The 17,124-nt window shown below is 37.1% G+C and overlaps 2 protein-coding genes across 2 annotated transcripts; one reads left to right on the forward strand and one right to left on the reverse strand.

Moving 5' to 3' along the window:
- The first annotated feature begins 1,255 nt into the window (after positions 1-1,255).
- LOC122639098 (cytochrome P450 71A1-like) lies at positions 1,256-3,634 on the forward strand. The gene is made up of 2 exons (XM_043831936.1): positions 1,256-2,193; positions 3,003-3,634. Exons 1-2 carry the CDS (start codon positions 1,315-1,317, stop codon positions 3,618-3,620), a joined length of 1,497 nt encoding a protein of 498 aa, XP_043687871.1. The 5' UTR covers positions 1,256-1,314; the 3' UTR covers positions 3,621-3,634.
- Positions 3,635-8,110: 4,476 nt separating this feature from the next.
- On the reverse strand, positions 8,111-13,473 carry LOC122667081 (protein DETOXIFICATION 20-like). The gene is made up of 7 exons (XM_043863307.1): positions 13,213-13,473; positions 11,569-12,113; positions 10,888-10,974; positions 10,735-10,791; positions 9,633-9,871; positions 8,607-8,725; positions 8,111-8,232 (listed from the first exon to the last, which is right to left on the reverse strand). The coding sequence occupies exons 1-7, from the start codon at positions 13,471-13,473 to the stop codon at positions 8,134-8,136; spliced, it is 1,407 nt and encodes a 468-aa protein (XP_043719242.1). The 3' UTR covers positions 8,111-8,133.
- Positions 13,474-17,124: the final 3,651 nt, after the last annotated feature.

Here is a 17,124-nt window from a genome sequence, read left to right on the forward strand (position 1 = left end):
TATGGGGATGTTTTAGGGATGTTTTAGGACCCTAAGATGGTGATTGAGTCATTCTTGCGCACTAAAGGAAAACTTTTTTTTTTTATTTTTTTCTTCTCTCAATATGAATAGTGATTTATATTCAATGAACCCAAGAGAATACAAGGAGATCAAGATTGAACAAAAAACCTAGATCTTCGGATATCTAAGCAACTCCCAGTAGGAGGCCCAGCCTGCCCCTTACATTGAAAGATATGGCATCCCAAATCTGTTAAATGGTTCTAAGCAAGCTTGCCATTTATTTCAAAAGATATGCCTTAGAAAATTATTGTGTTTCTTTTTATTTTTTTAACGGATAATAAAGTTATTGCATTAATTTGAGAGTTAAAAGAGGATGGAACTTTTAGGAAGTAATTATGACTATAGATTCTCCAAGAATCTCATCAGTGTGGATGAAAAAGACCTTTCTCCATCAACGAATATGCTCATTATTAATGATTCCGCTCTTATTCCACTGCGAGATTTCTTTCTAAGGCTATGTTTGGTATGCATTCTTGGAATAGATTTTAGATTTAGAGTGCATTCTTGAAACGAAAAAATAGAAAAGAATTGAATTTTAGAATGCATTCTAGACCCAAAATCTATTCTGAGAATGCATATGAACCTCGACCTCAAATTTCTCTAGACATTCTTATCCAAAACATGAGGGTACTTGGTCATTCCGGCACAGTGTTTCTGACTTGACCCCTCCTTTCCTGCACATTAGCTTTGATCATCTGAATTATATCTATTGTATTAAGATAAAACAACTGCCATGGTAGATGAGAACTGATCTCATCCATTAATAATACGTAGCTCGTAAAATTTTTAAAAAGAAATTAATGTTGCGTATGTATCAATCGTAATTATTTGCTTAACCTGTATAATACTAATAGAGGAGAGGATTTTCCACACTGCCATCGTAGGAAGGACTCTATACGTTACCACCAATTATTGGTCTGAAAAAGGTATCATTCATGTGGACACACATTTTCAAAATAGATAAAATGAAGTAAAATAAAATAAAAATACATGTGTGAGGCCCTCACTTTTTTGTAAGAGAGCATGAAAAAATAGGGTTTTTGCACTAAAATGTCATTTATGTTTTCTTCATTAAAAATTGGCAAAAGAATAATCCAAAGACATATCTAGAGAGAAGAAAGAAATCAAACAGTCCCAGCTTGTCTATTTAAATGGGTTTGTAGAGTCCCCTGTTAGATCATACTTCACATATCTCTCTCTCTCTCTCTCTCTCTCTCTCTCTGTTTCACAAACACACCCACTACACCCACAACAATGGTTTTCTACATTTTCTTGTTTCTCTTATTTCTCTTGATTTTCACAAGAAAGATGAATGGAGGAAAGAAGAAAGGAGCAAAACTTCCTCCTGGCCCTCCTAAGCTTCCTATCATTGGAAACTTACACCAGCTTAGTAACATGCCCCATCGCTCATTTTGGCAACTCTCCATACAATATGGACCACTCATGCATTTGCAATTAGGGTTTGCATCAACACTTATAGTTTCCTCTGCTAAAATGGCAGAAGAGATCTTAAAAATTCATGATCTTGAATTTTGTAGTAGACCCTCCCTAGTAGGTCCTAAGAAACTTTCTTACAATTTCAAAGACATTGCTTTTACACCTTACACAGAATATTGGAGGGAAATGAGAAAGACTTGTGTACTTGAGCTTTTTAGTTCTAAAAGGGTTCAAACATTAAGGTTCATTAGGGAAGAAGAGGTTTCTTCAATGATTCATTCTATTGTTGCTACTGATCATCAAAGTTCTATCAATTTGAATGAAGTAATGCTTTCCTTAGTAAACAATATAATTTGTAGAATTGCTTTTGGTCAGAGGCATCAAGAGGTATGTCAAAGAAGTAGGTTTCAAGATATTCTTCAAGAAGCACAAGCTTTGTTGGGTGGGTTTTATGTTGAAGATTACTTCCCATCAGTAGGGTGGATTATTGATATTCTTAGTGGACAAAATGCAAAACTTGAGAAGAATTTCAAAGAGTTGGATGAGTTTTATGAACAGGTTATTTCTGATCACCTCAATCCAAGCAGATCAGAACCTGACCATGAAGATATTGTTGATGTCTTGCTTCGAATCGAAAAGGAACAAGAAGGAGGTTCAATTCACTTCACCAAAGAGCACATCAAAGCTGTTATAATGGTGAAATATACTACATTCCTTTCTATTTTGCATGTTTTATATGAGTTTAAAGTCCTAATTATACTGTTGCAGATTTGCTTTCAGTCATTTTCTCTGTTTTATTAACTGGAAAATTACCCATTAATTGCTTTAGAGAAGTGAATACAGTTGCAGATTTTTTTGCCAAGAAGAATGCTGTATCTCAAATGTCTCATTCTTGGTCCTCTCATCCTCTTTTTGCCCATGAGGAGATTATTTGAGATGTCAAGGAGAGATCCAGATTTTGTTTTAGGAGAAATTTTTCTACACACATAGAGGACGGTTCATCCACCGGTTGACAAACCCCTATAGGGTTTAGACCTGGCTCTCCAGCCGTGGCTGGAGTTGAAGGATCCAGCCCAGCAAAAACAGGGAGAGGGGGGGGGGGGGTTGCTTGTGAAATGAACCAAACACCCTTGTTTCTGCTGTGCTGGATCCTCCCGCTCCCACCATGACTGGAGGAGAGTGGAATACATAGGATTTTAGTTTGTTCCCAAAATACCCTCCCTATACCCTCTTCCTGCTCCCACGATGAATGGAGGAAAACTTGGTTCGAATATATCTGGCTGATAGCCATGTCGAAGGTGGATATTTTAGTCAAGTTGTGATTTTCTTGTGTTTTGACTGATGGCAATGCCGAAGATGGAGTATTAAGATTCATTGTTTTTTTTGTCGTCTGGATTCCATTTTTTTCCATTAATATTGTACCTTTTCTGATCTTTAGCCCAAAGAAAAAAAAAAATAAAAAAAAATTCTAATATTGATCTTAGGGTTATTTTCATTTGTTGCAGGATATTTTCATTGCAGGCACTGATACAGTAACAGCAGCCTTGGTTTGGGGAATGGCAGAGTTAATCAAGAACCCAAGAGTGATGGAGAAAGCACAAGATGAAGTCAGAAATTCAATTGGAACAAAAGGGAAAGTTGAAGAGAGTGATCTTGATGGACTTGAATATGTCAAGTCAGTGGTGAAGGAGATTCTAAGAATGCACCCACCAGGCCCATTACTTGCTCCACGGGAAACAAGATTTCACTGCAAAATCAATGGATATGATATTTACCCCAAAACGAGAGTTATTGTGAGTCCATGGGCAATTGGTAGAGATCCTGAAGCTTGGGAAAACCCAGATGAGTTCTTCCCAGAAAGGTTCATAGGAAGCATCATTGATTTCAAAGGATTACATTTCCAACTTGTACCACTTGGTGCAGGGAGAAGAGGTTGTCCTGGAATATATCTTGGGCCAGTGATAGTCCACCTTGCACTTGCTAACCTTCTCTACTCTTTTGACTGGGAACTGCCCAGTGGGATAAACAAGGAGGATATTGATATGGAAGAAGCACCAGGCCTTACTACTCACAAGAAAATCTCTCTTTGCCTCGTACCCAAATTACCCAAATCGCATATTTAATTTTAGGGAGAATGTTCTCTGTGCTGCAGCGCAGGCTGCATCTAGGCACATGGGTTGCAACTCAGGGGGCAAGGTGGTCATTGCGTCCATCCCCATGTGCCTGGGCGTAGCCTATGCTGCGGCACAGAGAACAGCGCCCCTTAATTTTAATATGTTCTATTCTATTCATAATAATTGTTCCTAGGTCCCTTTGAATTATGGAAGGTTTATTTTTGCATTAGGTACCTTTTTTTTTTTTTGATTTTTAATAAAAATTCAAGTTGATTAAATTCTCAATTATTAATGAACTTATTGTTGGAAATGTGTCCATCAAATCAATTTCATGGGTTTTAATTAATGTGCATGATATCATGGGTCTCACCTGTCCTTAGTTTTTCACCTAAAAAAGCAGTCACGATTAGGGAAAAGACCGAACATCTTCTTCGTGTGATTGTCACACTATGTCATTCTTTGACGATTAAGTGATATTGATTAAGGATGAACTAATATGTAATTAACTGGATTAAATTGTGAATATCTCCTATTTTGAGAAGTTGATAATATTTGTATTAGATAAGATACCCAAATCCAGTGGGATTCCACTTCTTCCCACTTTATAGCAAACACGGATATTTAATATTGACACACTCCAATAAGGTAGCCCACTATTGGTGGGCAACCTAAATTATAAAAAGAGAAGGGGAGGGGAGATGGCCATGATTTGGCCATTGGCTTTCACCCTCTCTCTCTCTCCCTCTCTTTTGGTGCAATTAGGATTTTGGAAATCTGACAAACATAAGAGTTGCGGAGGACAAGTTCCTTGAATTGCTCAAGTGGGGAAGAGCTTATGAACTGATTTCCCTGGTCAGGTCATTTTCTTCTCTAGTCGACACGGAGTTGAAGGGGGGGGGGGGGGACTTGTGAATAACCATTATTCGTTGCTTTCAACTGCCTGCATGTTTTTACTAGTTAGAGAAGACACGGAGTTGAGGGGGAGGGGGACTTGTGAATAACCATTATTCGTTGCTTTCAACTGCCTGCATGTTTTTACTAGTTTTGTACTATTTTACTCTTTTGGATTGGAGCTTGCATGCTTGTACTCCATAAAGAAATGAGATGAAATCATATGAGGGACGATTTTCTCTGCCTGGGAGTATACGAGGATGCAGACTGTGTCCATTCACATGGGGTGGGACATGGCATTCATTTCAGTCATTCAAAGGGGGTGGGTCGATCGTGTTTGAGCACATCTTGCGCCCTCAATGCAAAGAACATTTTTTCAAAAAGGGACCAAGTTTCCATTCACCCACTGGTCAAGTACTATTTTCAATGATTTTTTGTCAATGTAATTCATGGATTGTGTTTAAAATGTGAAAAATAGGCACCTGCAAAAATCAGGTCTAAAAACCTTGTTTTAGGATCGAAACCTTGGTTTTCCCATCAATGAAAAAAAATCCCAGGTTTCGACCGAGATATGGTCGAAATCGAGACGAACTCAATTTCTGGCTGGTCGAAACCCGAATTTTAGAACCTTGCTAGTCACCCGTGTCATTTGAGCGTCGGTCTCCTCTGCTACCGAGTTGCCCATACTATTGTGTGCGTTCCAAACACAACAGAAAGGTGAAAAGATCACCTTACCCCTGCCCGAGTGGGGGTAACGCAGTCTTTGCCACTTTGCTGTGTGTGGAGTGCACAGAAATAGGGGCAGCTCGGAAGTATAGGATCACACTCTCGAAGGGTTTTCTCCACTGGTCAGAGGGTGTGAGTCATCGTCACTCCAATGCACCATGCTCTCGAGAATTTCTCTTTATTCTTTCGGTGGTTGTTTGCGCAATTTGTGCTTTGAAGATCCATTGGTAGGGCCCTCTTTGTTGCTCGTTCTTAATTACTTGATTGGGTTTTGGTTTCAGCGCAGGTGAAGAATTAGTTCAATGGGGGTTTCTTGGCATTCTTTGTTCTGAAACATTCAAGATCTTGACAAGAGGTTTGATAAGTGTTTTTCTCTGTTTTTGTTGTTAGACCACTTTGTATCCATTTTTTCCTCTTTGTATCGATACCCAATCCAGGATCGGCCTCAACCGATACCGATACCTTAATCCATGGGAACAATTGTATTTTTCTTTCCCCAATTGGGAGGGGGTGTTATGTTGATGGACTTTGGAGTCTTCTTGCTGTATATACAACTCACTCTCTGTAAATGAAACTTGAGAATACATCTCACAACATCAAATTGATAAGGCCAAAACAAGTATCTTCTAGTTGAATAGAATATGCACAAGAGGATAGAAGGTAAATAATCATACCAAACCAAGTTTGATTGAAACCCAAAAATTCTACAATAGTTCTTAAATAACCATGTTTTTACCCGATCATATACATTGGACGTGCCAAATTTCAGGGCTAATCATCCATGTTTACCTTGCCTCTGCCTTTTTTCTTTTGTGATCAATCAAAATTCGGATGAAATAAAAGAACTTGCTCCTGCTCATTTGGAGATGGGATGACCCACGGTCCACCTACTCACCCTTGCCTTTGCTATAGATACCTGCATCAACCAAGAAAAGATATCATCCTTTTCTTTCTTTCTTTTATGTTTTTTAATTTTAATTTGCTGGTGATCAATTTTGATAATTGCAAAATTCATCCATGAATTAGGTTGGATAAACTCTAGGTCCGCTTTTCAGCGTATTTTTATCCTCTCAAGTGGCAGTGCACCTCACTTGAGATTCCAACCGTACATCCAACACTTGAGAAGATAAAAATCCCTCTCCAAGTGTTAGATGTATGTTCGATTCTCAAGTGAGGTGCACTGGGCACACTTGAGAGGATAAAAATCTCTTTCCAGCTTGCACTTAATCTCCTCTTTGACATAGCTAACTTTTGGATATCCACTGCTAAAAATGAATATTCAAGCGACTTAATATCTCTTTTTCTCTCTCTCTCTCACTTTAAGCAAGAATTTTATCACTTTTAAATATTTTATGTAATTTTACATAAGACAAGAGTTCTTTGTGTGTGAGGGAGCATGGTCCCTCCACGCACATGGGCCATCAGAAAGATATAAATAAGTAGGTATCCATCAGGAAGCTAATTTGGAGAATTGCTTCTAAGGATAATAGCCTGTGGGTTAACTAAGTTTAATAATGTACTCACTATTTAATTTGAGTACATTAAATACTCACATTATTATTTAGAGTAAATTAACGTCACCCCTTGATTTTCAAACGAAACTTACATCACCCTCTGGTTTTTGAAAAAAAACTCACCCGTCCCCCCTCTACAGTAACGGTGTTATCTTAAGTCAAACCAAAAAGTGAAAAGACAATTTTAACCTCAACTAAAATAAGATCAACAATGACAATTGAGATACCCGTTTGTAGAAAATGCACTTTAGATACCCAAAGCTTGTAAATTACATTTAGGGTACCAATTTTGATATTTCCAATTATACCCTAAATCACCACCACCACTACAACCACCATTGTCCCAACCACGACCACCATTACCGCCAAGGTTACATCTCCTCACCCTCCAATTCTTCCTCAAGCGATACCTGCACCAATTCGGTTACATTTCCTCACCCTGTAGTTCTTCCTCAAATTCTTCTTCAAATTTCACAAACACCTTCGACGACACCTTCGCGAGTAGCTCTTTGACAACTGCTCTCCTTCTCTGTTTTTCTCTGAGAATAAAAAATGGCAGAGGCCAAAGCTTCTAATAATGCAACTTATGGACCACCGGAGGTGTATCAGTCACCGGGAAAATGCCCTAGAAACAAATATGCTCTCGGTTGTGCTACTCTTCCATGACTTCCATTCTATTGGGTTATGGTGAGTATTCAGTTCTATTAGGCGAGTTGCTAATTGTTTCTGGTTAATTTGTACTTAATTTTTTCTCTTAGTTTGTTTTCTCAGATATTGGACCGATGAGTGGAGCAACACTTTTCATCAAAGACGATCTGAAAGTAACCGATACACAAATTGAAACCCTAACTCCATTCTGTTTAGCAATTTGGGGAAGAAGGAGAGGGAATATTCCCTCTCCGATTCCTTGTTTTAATTAAAAAAAAAAAAAAGTAAGACTTCATCTCATTTTGGGGTTTTTAGATCAAGAGTAAAAAAATAACTCTACACTAGGCAAGGGTAGTTTAGGGATTTCAATTTATTTAATTGGCTGACATCATCACTTACTAGGATAAAACTAACGGTAGGAACTAATTTGTCATATTGGGGTCTAAACCAGGGGTCATTTGCATTGTTTCAAAACCAATGGGTGATTTGAGTTTCGTTTGAAAATCAGGGGGTGACGTGTAATTTACTCTATTATTTATTTTCAAAAATTAAATCACTAAAAACCTTTAAGTCTATTAAATTTGAATAGCACAATTTAGGTATTCTACAAAATTACCTCGATATTCTCTAAATCTATTTTGGATTAGTGTCTGATCACCCTTCCTTCCCCATCCCCACCCCTCCAATATATATATATTTTATAGGGTACCATACGTGATGAAGATTAATTTTTACTAAAAGAATTAGTAATTTACCTGGTTATCCCAATCAGTTTTGTAAACGTAATAAAGAAGAACCAAAGTTTGAATAAGAATGCCACCAATCATTCCCATCCATATTCCCTGTAACAATACATAGGTAACAATTAACTTAAACAATAGTATGAAATCATAGAGCATATGAATTAGAATAAATGAGTCTATCTCTCTCCTCTGCATTTTAAAAGACACTTCTGCCCCCTTGTTTTGAGGAGGAGAGAGATAGACACATGGTAGTGTTGACGTAGGCCACACTCCCGGACGAAGAACTATTTTTCATATTTTTAATTCTTATACTATTTTGCTTTTATGAGAATTCATTATCGAATAATTTTAATTGAAACAAATTGGGAGTAGTGAAAGATGCATTGAGAAAACAAAATGATTAACTTTATTTGGCAAAAAGGGCAGAATTTTTTTTCTTTTGTGGGAAGGTGAAAGTGAATATTTGAGCTTACCTTCAAGTTAAGATTGGCAACATAATAAAGCAACAGCCCAAGAGGAAGCCCTATGCAATAATAGCAAATTATGTTGATATATGCTACTTTGGTTTGCCATCCAGCACCGACAGCCACTCCTATTCAAGATGCAACCAGTAAATAAATATTAAAAAAAAAAAAGAAAGAAGAAGAAGAAGAAAGAAAGGAAAACAAAGAGCGAAATGTTCATATTAGCACTCAAATTTGTAAAGGTGATAATTAAATAGGAAAAAAGGATCCCCACACATGCGGTGTATGGATGCTTTCCCATGTTTAATTTCTCACACTCTGACTATGTGGGTCCTCCATTGATACTTTTTTCTCTCTGACCATGTGGGTCCCTATTGACAAAACTATTCCCGTGACGTACTTGGTGTGACATGGGAGATTCTTCCCACTCTAGCAGTATAGGAAATCCTTGCCCTAAGAAATATTATAGATATATTTTAAAGACCCAATTTTACGCACATGCTCATGTAATTTCCTTTTGATGGTTGTTTAAGAATCACCCCATTGTCAGCATGAGCTATGTTTTTTTCAGTAAACGATTAATTTTTTTTAAAAAAGAACGAAAGAATTACAAAGAACACTAAAAACTAGCTACACCTCAATCCCCGCCTTCGGCATGACCATGAGCAGGGAAAAAGGCAAGCCAACAAACAAGAGACTACTGTCACCGGAATGAAAATCTCAATCTACATTGGGCATCAACATGAGCTATGTTAAATTCATTTCAATTTTATGAAGGTATATTGAAGATTGACTCATGAAATAAAGAAGAAAACATTTGGTAAATGATTTTTTTATAAATTAATTTCATAGGCATGTACGCATAAATACCTACTCATGTAATAAGTTTCAGCTTAGATTCCTTTTGCTTTGTGGCTATTTAATGCTTTGGAAAATGTTTGAAAAGGTGAATTTTGAATAACTTGTGTTGTTTTCCTTTGATAAAGAATATAGAAGAAACTGAAATGGGAAAAGAAAGAAAGTTAAGAAACTCACCAGAGAGAACAGGTTGAATGCTGTTTAATATGAGTATAAAGGTCAACATGATGGAGAGGTCAGAAAATTCCTTAGCTACTTCCACGCTACTTGAAAATATATAGGAAACTTTATATCTGAAGACCAACACTGAGACCCATAGCACAGCCTCAACTAGCATGGAAGTCACTAGAACCACTTTGATGGCAAATTTTGCCGCTTTGGCATTTCCTCTCCCAAGCTCGTTGGAGACCCTAACACTATTTTCATGAAGGAAAAGCTTAGTTCCGTTTTGGTCCCTTTGGAAGAAAAGCAGATGCTAAAAAAATATTAAAGAGTGGGTATGATATATAGCAGTATACTGTATGCTTGCACCCTATGCGTTTATCTCTCTCTTCCTCCCTTTGAGGGATAAAGTAGTCATGAGACTATGAGAGGAGTATTTAGGATATAAATTTCGGCACATGCATGTATGATATAGACAATGACCTCTCTATCCAATGATTAGTATAGCTATATCATATATCCACATGACAATATTCAAAGTGAGCGTATGAGAAAAATTCCCACTATGGTCGTGTAGGAATCATTTTTGGAAAAATTCTTTTCTTCTAAAAAAAAATTAAAAAATTTTAACTAAGGCAGGATAAGATAAGATTGCTACGTGGATTGTCATACGATTGAGATTGACCACCAAATTAGATTTATGGATTTATCTAAGGATTTTTCGCTTATCCATTGATGGTCAAAATGATAAGATTATTTGCCCATAACGGGAAAAATGAATAAAATAACTTTCTGAAAAATTATTATTATTTCTAATTTTTGTCTAATATTTTCTATTATTAGTCTTTTCTTTTTCTGGGAAAAAATTTTCCTGCACACCGGGCAGCATGAATTTTCTTGCTGCCTGTAATCGCATGAGCCGAAATGGAATAATCCCCTTCCCCTATAGTCTGCAAATACCCCTTTTAGTTGGAGTGGTATTCCATTTCGGCGCTTGCAACTAAGGTTTCCTGCTGCCCTATTTGTAGGAAAATTTTGTTCCTTTTTCAGGTTTGGTTTTTAAAGCTTGGTATGAAGTTTTAGGGCATGGAATAGAGCAGTGACAATCCATCCATACCTTGCAGCCGCTAGAAAACCAAACGAAAGCATCATCTCAAGACCATTGATATTAAGACTGCAAATTAATTAATAAGAGAAGGAAAACTGGTTAAGAAGAAAATTAAAATCTAAATTGGATAGCTTTCATATGCATTGTATATATCTTAATTACCAAATGGAGAGAGCGTCAATTGTAACCTCAGCATTTTTAGTGTTCCCAGTGAATAGAATCAAGATTGAGCTGTACCATAACTCCAAGCTGTTGATAATTATGGAAAGCTAGTATAGGTTAGAGAGAGCTGTATTAACAAATTAAGATGTAATAAGAAATTTAAATTTAATAATCTAAAAATAACAAATTTATAACTAGAATGTGATATACACAAAAAATACATATACGTGCGGCAGCATAACATATATGAAAGTTCTGACAGTTACGTGGGATCCTGTCACTTAATGCACTGCAGATATTAAGTTTTCTATTCACTTATAACCAGGCGAATCACATTGACCGACCCAACCCTGTGGACCTGTAACAGCTATCTCACCATCCACCCAAGTGGGTTGTGGTAGTTATGGAGAGGGATATAGATATTCACATTTATCTGTTGTCCGGTTCTGACTTTATCATCAGAGTTTAACCATGAGTTAATTAACCTTCGGTTTATCCAACCACTCTCTATTCCTTTCACAAGTCATCCACCTCAGCTCGATCGTTTGAAATTCGATCAGCAACAACTAACTAACAGACTGCTAATTAATTAAGTTGCATTAATTCTAATCTAATTTAGAATTGTGTAATTTTGTTTTTCTTTCAAAAACAATGAAGTACAATAAGATAAAAAAAACTTACCAAAGCATTACACCTGATGATAGTGATAATTTGAACACCGGCCATAAGTCGGAAAATGCATGCATACTGAATCCAGTCCATGTTTCTGGACAACCGCCGTAGAAAATAAAGATTAACTGACCGACTATCGGTATCCAACTCACGATATTCATTGAGATCATAACACCGGCGATGCCCAAACCCATCTTTTCAACGAGGATCCAAGTGCAGAAAGCATGAAAGATAAGGGTGATAGCTGATAACCATGTAATGATAATGTTCTTGCTCTGTGCTTGAAGATACATTTGAATGGTGTAAAGGAAGACATAGGAGAAGATTATGGGAATGTACCAAAGGGAAATTATGTTTGCCATTTCAGATATCTCTTCTGTTTGTCCAATTAATTTGAGAATGGGAGCACTGAAGATGAAAACAGGGAGGATAAGGAGTAAGAAGAACCCTGATTCAACCAACCATGATCGCTGCAAATATATACCCAACATCTGATATTGTTTTGCTCCATATGCTTGCCCACATAGAGTCTCTAGTCCACTGGACATGCCCATCTGCAGGTTGTACACTAATTAATTAGTACTTGTTATTGACATAAGAAAGCTAATTAATTAATTAATGGAGAAGAACCTTGAGGAATAAAAAAAAAAAAGAAAGGGAAAATTTCACGGAAACCCCTTGTAAGTATATCAAATATCACAGACACCTCAAACATTGTCAAAATATCAACCTTCCCCCTGATGTTAAGCACAGTTAATCCCCAAAGTTGAAATATTCATTTTACCCCCTTAGTTATTTAAATAAATTTTTATCAAAATTTTTTTTATTGAAATAAATAAAATAAAGCTAAAAGTGGCAGGACGTGGACGTGGGTGAAAATATGTTCACCGTATGTGGATCAAATTCAACCGTTGATTTAGTTATATTAAATCTCAATCATTGAACATTTTTCTCTCAATTAACCGAGATAGGTTGTTACCGTTTTATCTTGGAGCTCATCCTCTGCAACTCTCATATCAGATCAGATCATGTGACCTCCTGTTGCGAGTTTGCAATGGGTTTGTCTTTCTTGTCTCTCTATGCCACCCTTTGCAACCTAAGAGGCTCAACAAAGGACCGTCGCTTTCTTCGTTAATATTTACCGTTCATCTGCACCATACAGAGAAAGCTTGAGCTTCTTCCCCATTGATGGTTTTTGCAGGGGAGGAGATGCATAACCGAGGGAAGGGATTTGCTTGATTTTTTTTTTTTTTTTCATTTACATGGGAATCTTATCTGCCTTCCAGCTTCATGTTCGTGTTCATAACAGGCAAGATGATGCAAGTGATGCAAGGGGGAAAGGGGCTAGGGTTCCAAAACCAGAGAACGTGAAAAGTTTGAGGGAGAAGAAGGGGAAAGGGTTATTTTGCCATTATAAAAGAATTAACAAACACTTAACTACAGAGATCTAACGGAGTGGACTAAGTTGAAATAAAATCATAAAATTAGGAGTGTCTATGATATTTTGACAACGTTTGGAATGTCCATGATATCTGATATACTTATCGGGGTGTCCGTGAAATTTTTCCAGAAAAAATAATAATTTAAAAGCCCATGCATCTAGATAAGTAGATATAAGTTGGGAGTGGAGATGGGTGGTGTAGAGTTAATTACCAGTATTCCAAAGGAGAAACGGGTGAGGATTTGGAAAACCAGGGAGAGTGCTGCGAATTCAGTGTTTCCAATGTGGCCCATGAACACTTGAGATATGATGAACACCCCAAACATTGATATTCTTGTAAGGCAGGCAGGTAGTGCTACTGGCCATAGCTTCTTTGACTCTGCCCACAACCTTTTCCATATTTGCTCTTCTTCCTCCCCTTCCTTGCCTGAGTCAGGAAGAAGTAGCTTTTCCTTGGCTGTACTACTGTCCATTACGCTTCTCATCTTCACTATTTTCCCACTTATGGCAATATATAACAGAGAGAGAGAGGAAAACAGAGAGAGAGAGAGAGAGAGAGAGAGAAACCTCTTCTCGTTTTTCAACACTAATTAATGTCTCCTATTTTTGATAATGGCCCTAATAATTGGAGAGAAAGAGAAAGAGGGAGAGAGAGAGAGAGAGAGCAACCTCTTCTCGTTTTTCAACACTAATTAATGTCCCCTATTCATGATAATGGTCCTACTAATTGGAGAGACAGAGAAAGAGGGAGAGAGAGAGAGAGAGAGCAACCTCTTCTCGTTTTTCAACACTAATATATTAATTAATGTCCCCTATTTATGGAAATGGTCTTAATAATTGGAGAGAGAGAGAGTCGAATGCATGCTTTTTATTTTTGGTAGTGTAAGAGCAAGTTGTTTAAGAGTTATTAATATTGGAGAGGTGATCACAAATGCTGTTTTAAAATCATTTTAATTAGACACGAAGAAGTAGCTTATCCTTGGCTGTACTGTCCATCACAATTCTCATCTTCACTATTTTCCCAGTAGTACTGATGGCAATATATATATAAAGGAAGAGAGAGAGAGAGAGAGAGAGAGAGAGAGAGAGAGGGGGTAAAAGTATAAGAATAAGTACTCTTAATTTGTAATCTGCCAAATTTTTATTTTTTTTTTTAAATTTCTCAAGGGAGGTGGGGCGAGAACATTTTCACAAAAAAGGGACCAAGTTTTCTTTCATCCATCGGTCCCCTCAGGTATGCCCAAGGGGAGGATCAGCATGGATGGACCCCAACCAATCAGGACAATAGGTGTGAGAGTTTATAAATGAGACAAAGAGTTCCATATATTGTGCTAATCACATCACTAGTAATGAGATTTTTATCCACAAAGTAGTGGCCAATATCCATTCTATCATTATGATCCTTCCTTCAATACTTTTAATAATATTGGAGTACTGAATCTGGTGAATGTGTGACATTTATCATCTCCTACCCAATTTTTCTTCCAAAGCAATTCTATGTATGCACATCTTGAATAATGACTGATCGAGAAGTCTGAACAGAATATAGAACACTGCTTGGTCACGTGGCTCCTGTACTTAGATACAATAGCATGCAAAGTTATTGCCCAGTCCCCCCTGAAATAAAAATTTATTCTCGTGTTGATCGATACCACTGTGCATGCTCTCATTGACCTCCACTATGCAACATTTTGATAGAAAGATCCTCTATCGATCCTTAATTCTTTGTTTTTTTTTCGACTAAAAGATCTTTTGTATTAAAAAAAATATAAAAAAGAATATACACCTTGACAATAAAAAACAGGGAACCAAAGAATAATATATTTATAAATATACCACGAATGATGCAAAACCCTAATTTTAATGCATGAAAAATCAAAGGAAAGCTTTAAGCTGTCTTAAAGATAGTCAAATAAAATCTGAAAATCCATTGATCATGACAAAATCATAACAAAATATGAGAGAGCGTAGGAAACACCAACCAGAGTAAGAGATCTCTGTTTGGTCACATGGTCTCTACACAAGCGTCCAGGCCAATGGGTGAGCACGTTTGAGTATCTACCCAGGGGGCAAAGGCGTCATCTCACGGTTCCCTGTGAGAGGGCGTAGGAAACACCACCAAATAGAGATCTTTTTTCCTTAAAAATTTTCTACTTTCCGTTGGGTGTTGACTAGGAACGTTTGGGTTGAAGCCGTAGTAAACTGGAGCTGCTGCAAACCTCTGACGTAGTGAGCAACAACCATGGTTATCCATGGTGTGCGTGTTGGGAAAAACATTGAATCGATTCCCACCTATGTATAAGTCACTGGAAGAAATACAACAACACAATATGTTGTGAAGAGTAGTTGTGAATAGTAGTAATACCCTGTGAATAGCAACTGTGTGGGCTCACGTGTTCACTAAGTGACAATGCATAAAATTATAAAAATAAACTCACAGACACAAATATTTACGTAGTTCGACAATGTTTACATCCATAAGCATAATTGAAACTTCTTCGTTATAAAAAAAAATGAGAGAATAACAATACAAGTAACTACGCTTTGGATTTGGACCTAAATTAAACCCTTTATCCAAAACCGAACTCCACAAGTTCTCACTCACTCAGAACTAAATTGTTTGCCTCTTGAACTTCTTGATGTTCTTTTCTTCTTCTTTATATATAGAAAAAACAAATCAAGATGCCTCCTGTAACGCAATCCTTGGATTCCTCAATCACAAGCACCAAGTGGCACAGCGCATGTTGACAAACCATTAAGAGGTTGGTAGACACCACCCTCTCCCATTTTCTTCTTTCCCTTAATTTAATGGTTAATGGTTAGATTGTATTTGTCTGTATCCATGTCACTTCACTTCCGTCGTCTTCTCATTCATTATGCTTCAACTTTTCGTCTCTCTCTCTCTTTCTCTCCATTTTTAGTCGGTGGAAATACATAACCCCCCTCTTCCATGTGAGGAGGACCCCAACACTACGGTCCTATTTCTTTTGTCGGTGGTAAAGAAGTAAGAGGTGTTGATAAAACTGTAAACGGATTGGATTGGGTTTGAATAGTGTTAGATCGGCATTTGCATCCGTTTAAATTTTGGATGGATTCGAATAATGCTAAACGGATATAGACACGAATACAGAAACAGATTTTGACTAGTTATTTACAATCTTAGGTGCAGGAATACTCCTTCCCTGATTCTTCATGCAAGTCATATTGAAAATGGGCAGGACATCGCTGTCCGGTTACATGGCCCTTGCACAAGCGCAGGGCCGGTGATAGTGATCATTTCATGTAAGTCATATTTGACAGGTTAATATTATAAGATGTTGTTTGGCCATTCTTAAGCCATGTAAAGTGTTGTTCGGTTACATAAAGTACTGTTTGGTCATATAAAGTATTGTTTGACTGCATAAAGTATTATTTGGCCATGTAAAGTATTGCTATGTGGCTGTATAAGGTTCTTTTTGATAATTTAATTGTTTGGGTAATGTTTTAAAACATAATAAATGGTTATTATGTGTTCTCTTGGGTTAGATGTCACACTTGTTATGAATTACTCCTGTGAAAAGTCATCACATTTATACCTTATAGTTCGTGATGAAGGGAAATGTCATGAGACATTATTGTGATGCTTTATGGCAATTGAACCCGTGATGAATCAAAATGCACCACATCATCATGTATATTAATTGAATCCATAATGGGTTTGTCTAATTATAATCTTTTTTTTTTTTTTTTGGTCTATCCTACTCAAGGGCTCACAGGCCAATTACAAGCTAAGGGGGAAGGCTAAGACAATCCCACAATCTAATTGGATAGGAAGATCCCAAGACTGGACTAAAGGCCTAGATCTTGAGGTATCTAAGCCAAGGGTGTCAATTGATTCGGTTTCGATTCGGTTCCATGCCTTGATGGTGTGATCCGAAACTGAATCGAAAACCGAGTCAGTTCTGGAAGTGGAAATCGAATCCGAACCTACTCGGTTCAATTCATTTATAGTTCTAATTTGGTTTTTCAATACAATTCCAATTCGGTCCTCCAATACAATTCCATTCTACTAGGCTGTCAGTTGTTGTTGCCTTGCGGTGTTCTCAAGAGATTTCATTTTAATAAATAAAATGTTTACAAAACCT

This window comes from Telopea speciosissima, chromosome 1, assembly GCF_018873765.1.
Source record: "Telopea speciosissima isolate NSW1024214 ecotype Mountain lineage chromosome 1, Tspe_v1, whole genome shotgun sequence".
In the NCBI taxonomy this organism is placed as follows: domain Eukaryota; kingdom Viridiplantae; phylum Streptophyta; class Magnoliopsida; order Proteales; family Proteaceae; genus Telopea; species Telopea speciosissima.

Excerpts from the sequence above, each read along its gene's own strand:
- LOC122667081 (XM_043863307.1), bottom strand. The coding sequence starts at position 13,473 with ATGGACAGTAGTACAGCCAAGGAAAAGCTACTTCTTCCTGACTCAGGC. Across the intron at positions 12,114-13,212 it reads GTTTCTCCTTTGGAATACTG|ATGGGCATGTCCAGTGGACT; the intron begins GTAATTAACTCT and ends TACAACCTGCAG. Across the intron at positions 8,726-9,632 it reads CATTCAACCTGTTCTCTCTG|GAGTGGCTGTCGGTGCTGGA; the intron begins GTGAGTTTCTTA and ends CATCTTGAATAG.
- LOC122639098 (XM_043831936.1), top strand. The coding sequence starts at position 1,315 with ATGGTTTTCTACATTTTCTTGTTTCTCTTATTTCTCTTGATTTTCACA. Across the intron at positions 2,194-3,002 it reads ACATCAAAGCTGTTATAATG|GATATTTTCATTGCAGGCAC; the intron begins GTGAAATATACT and ends CATTTGTTGCAG.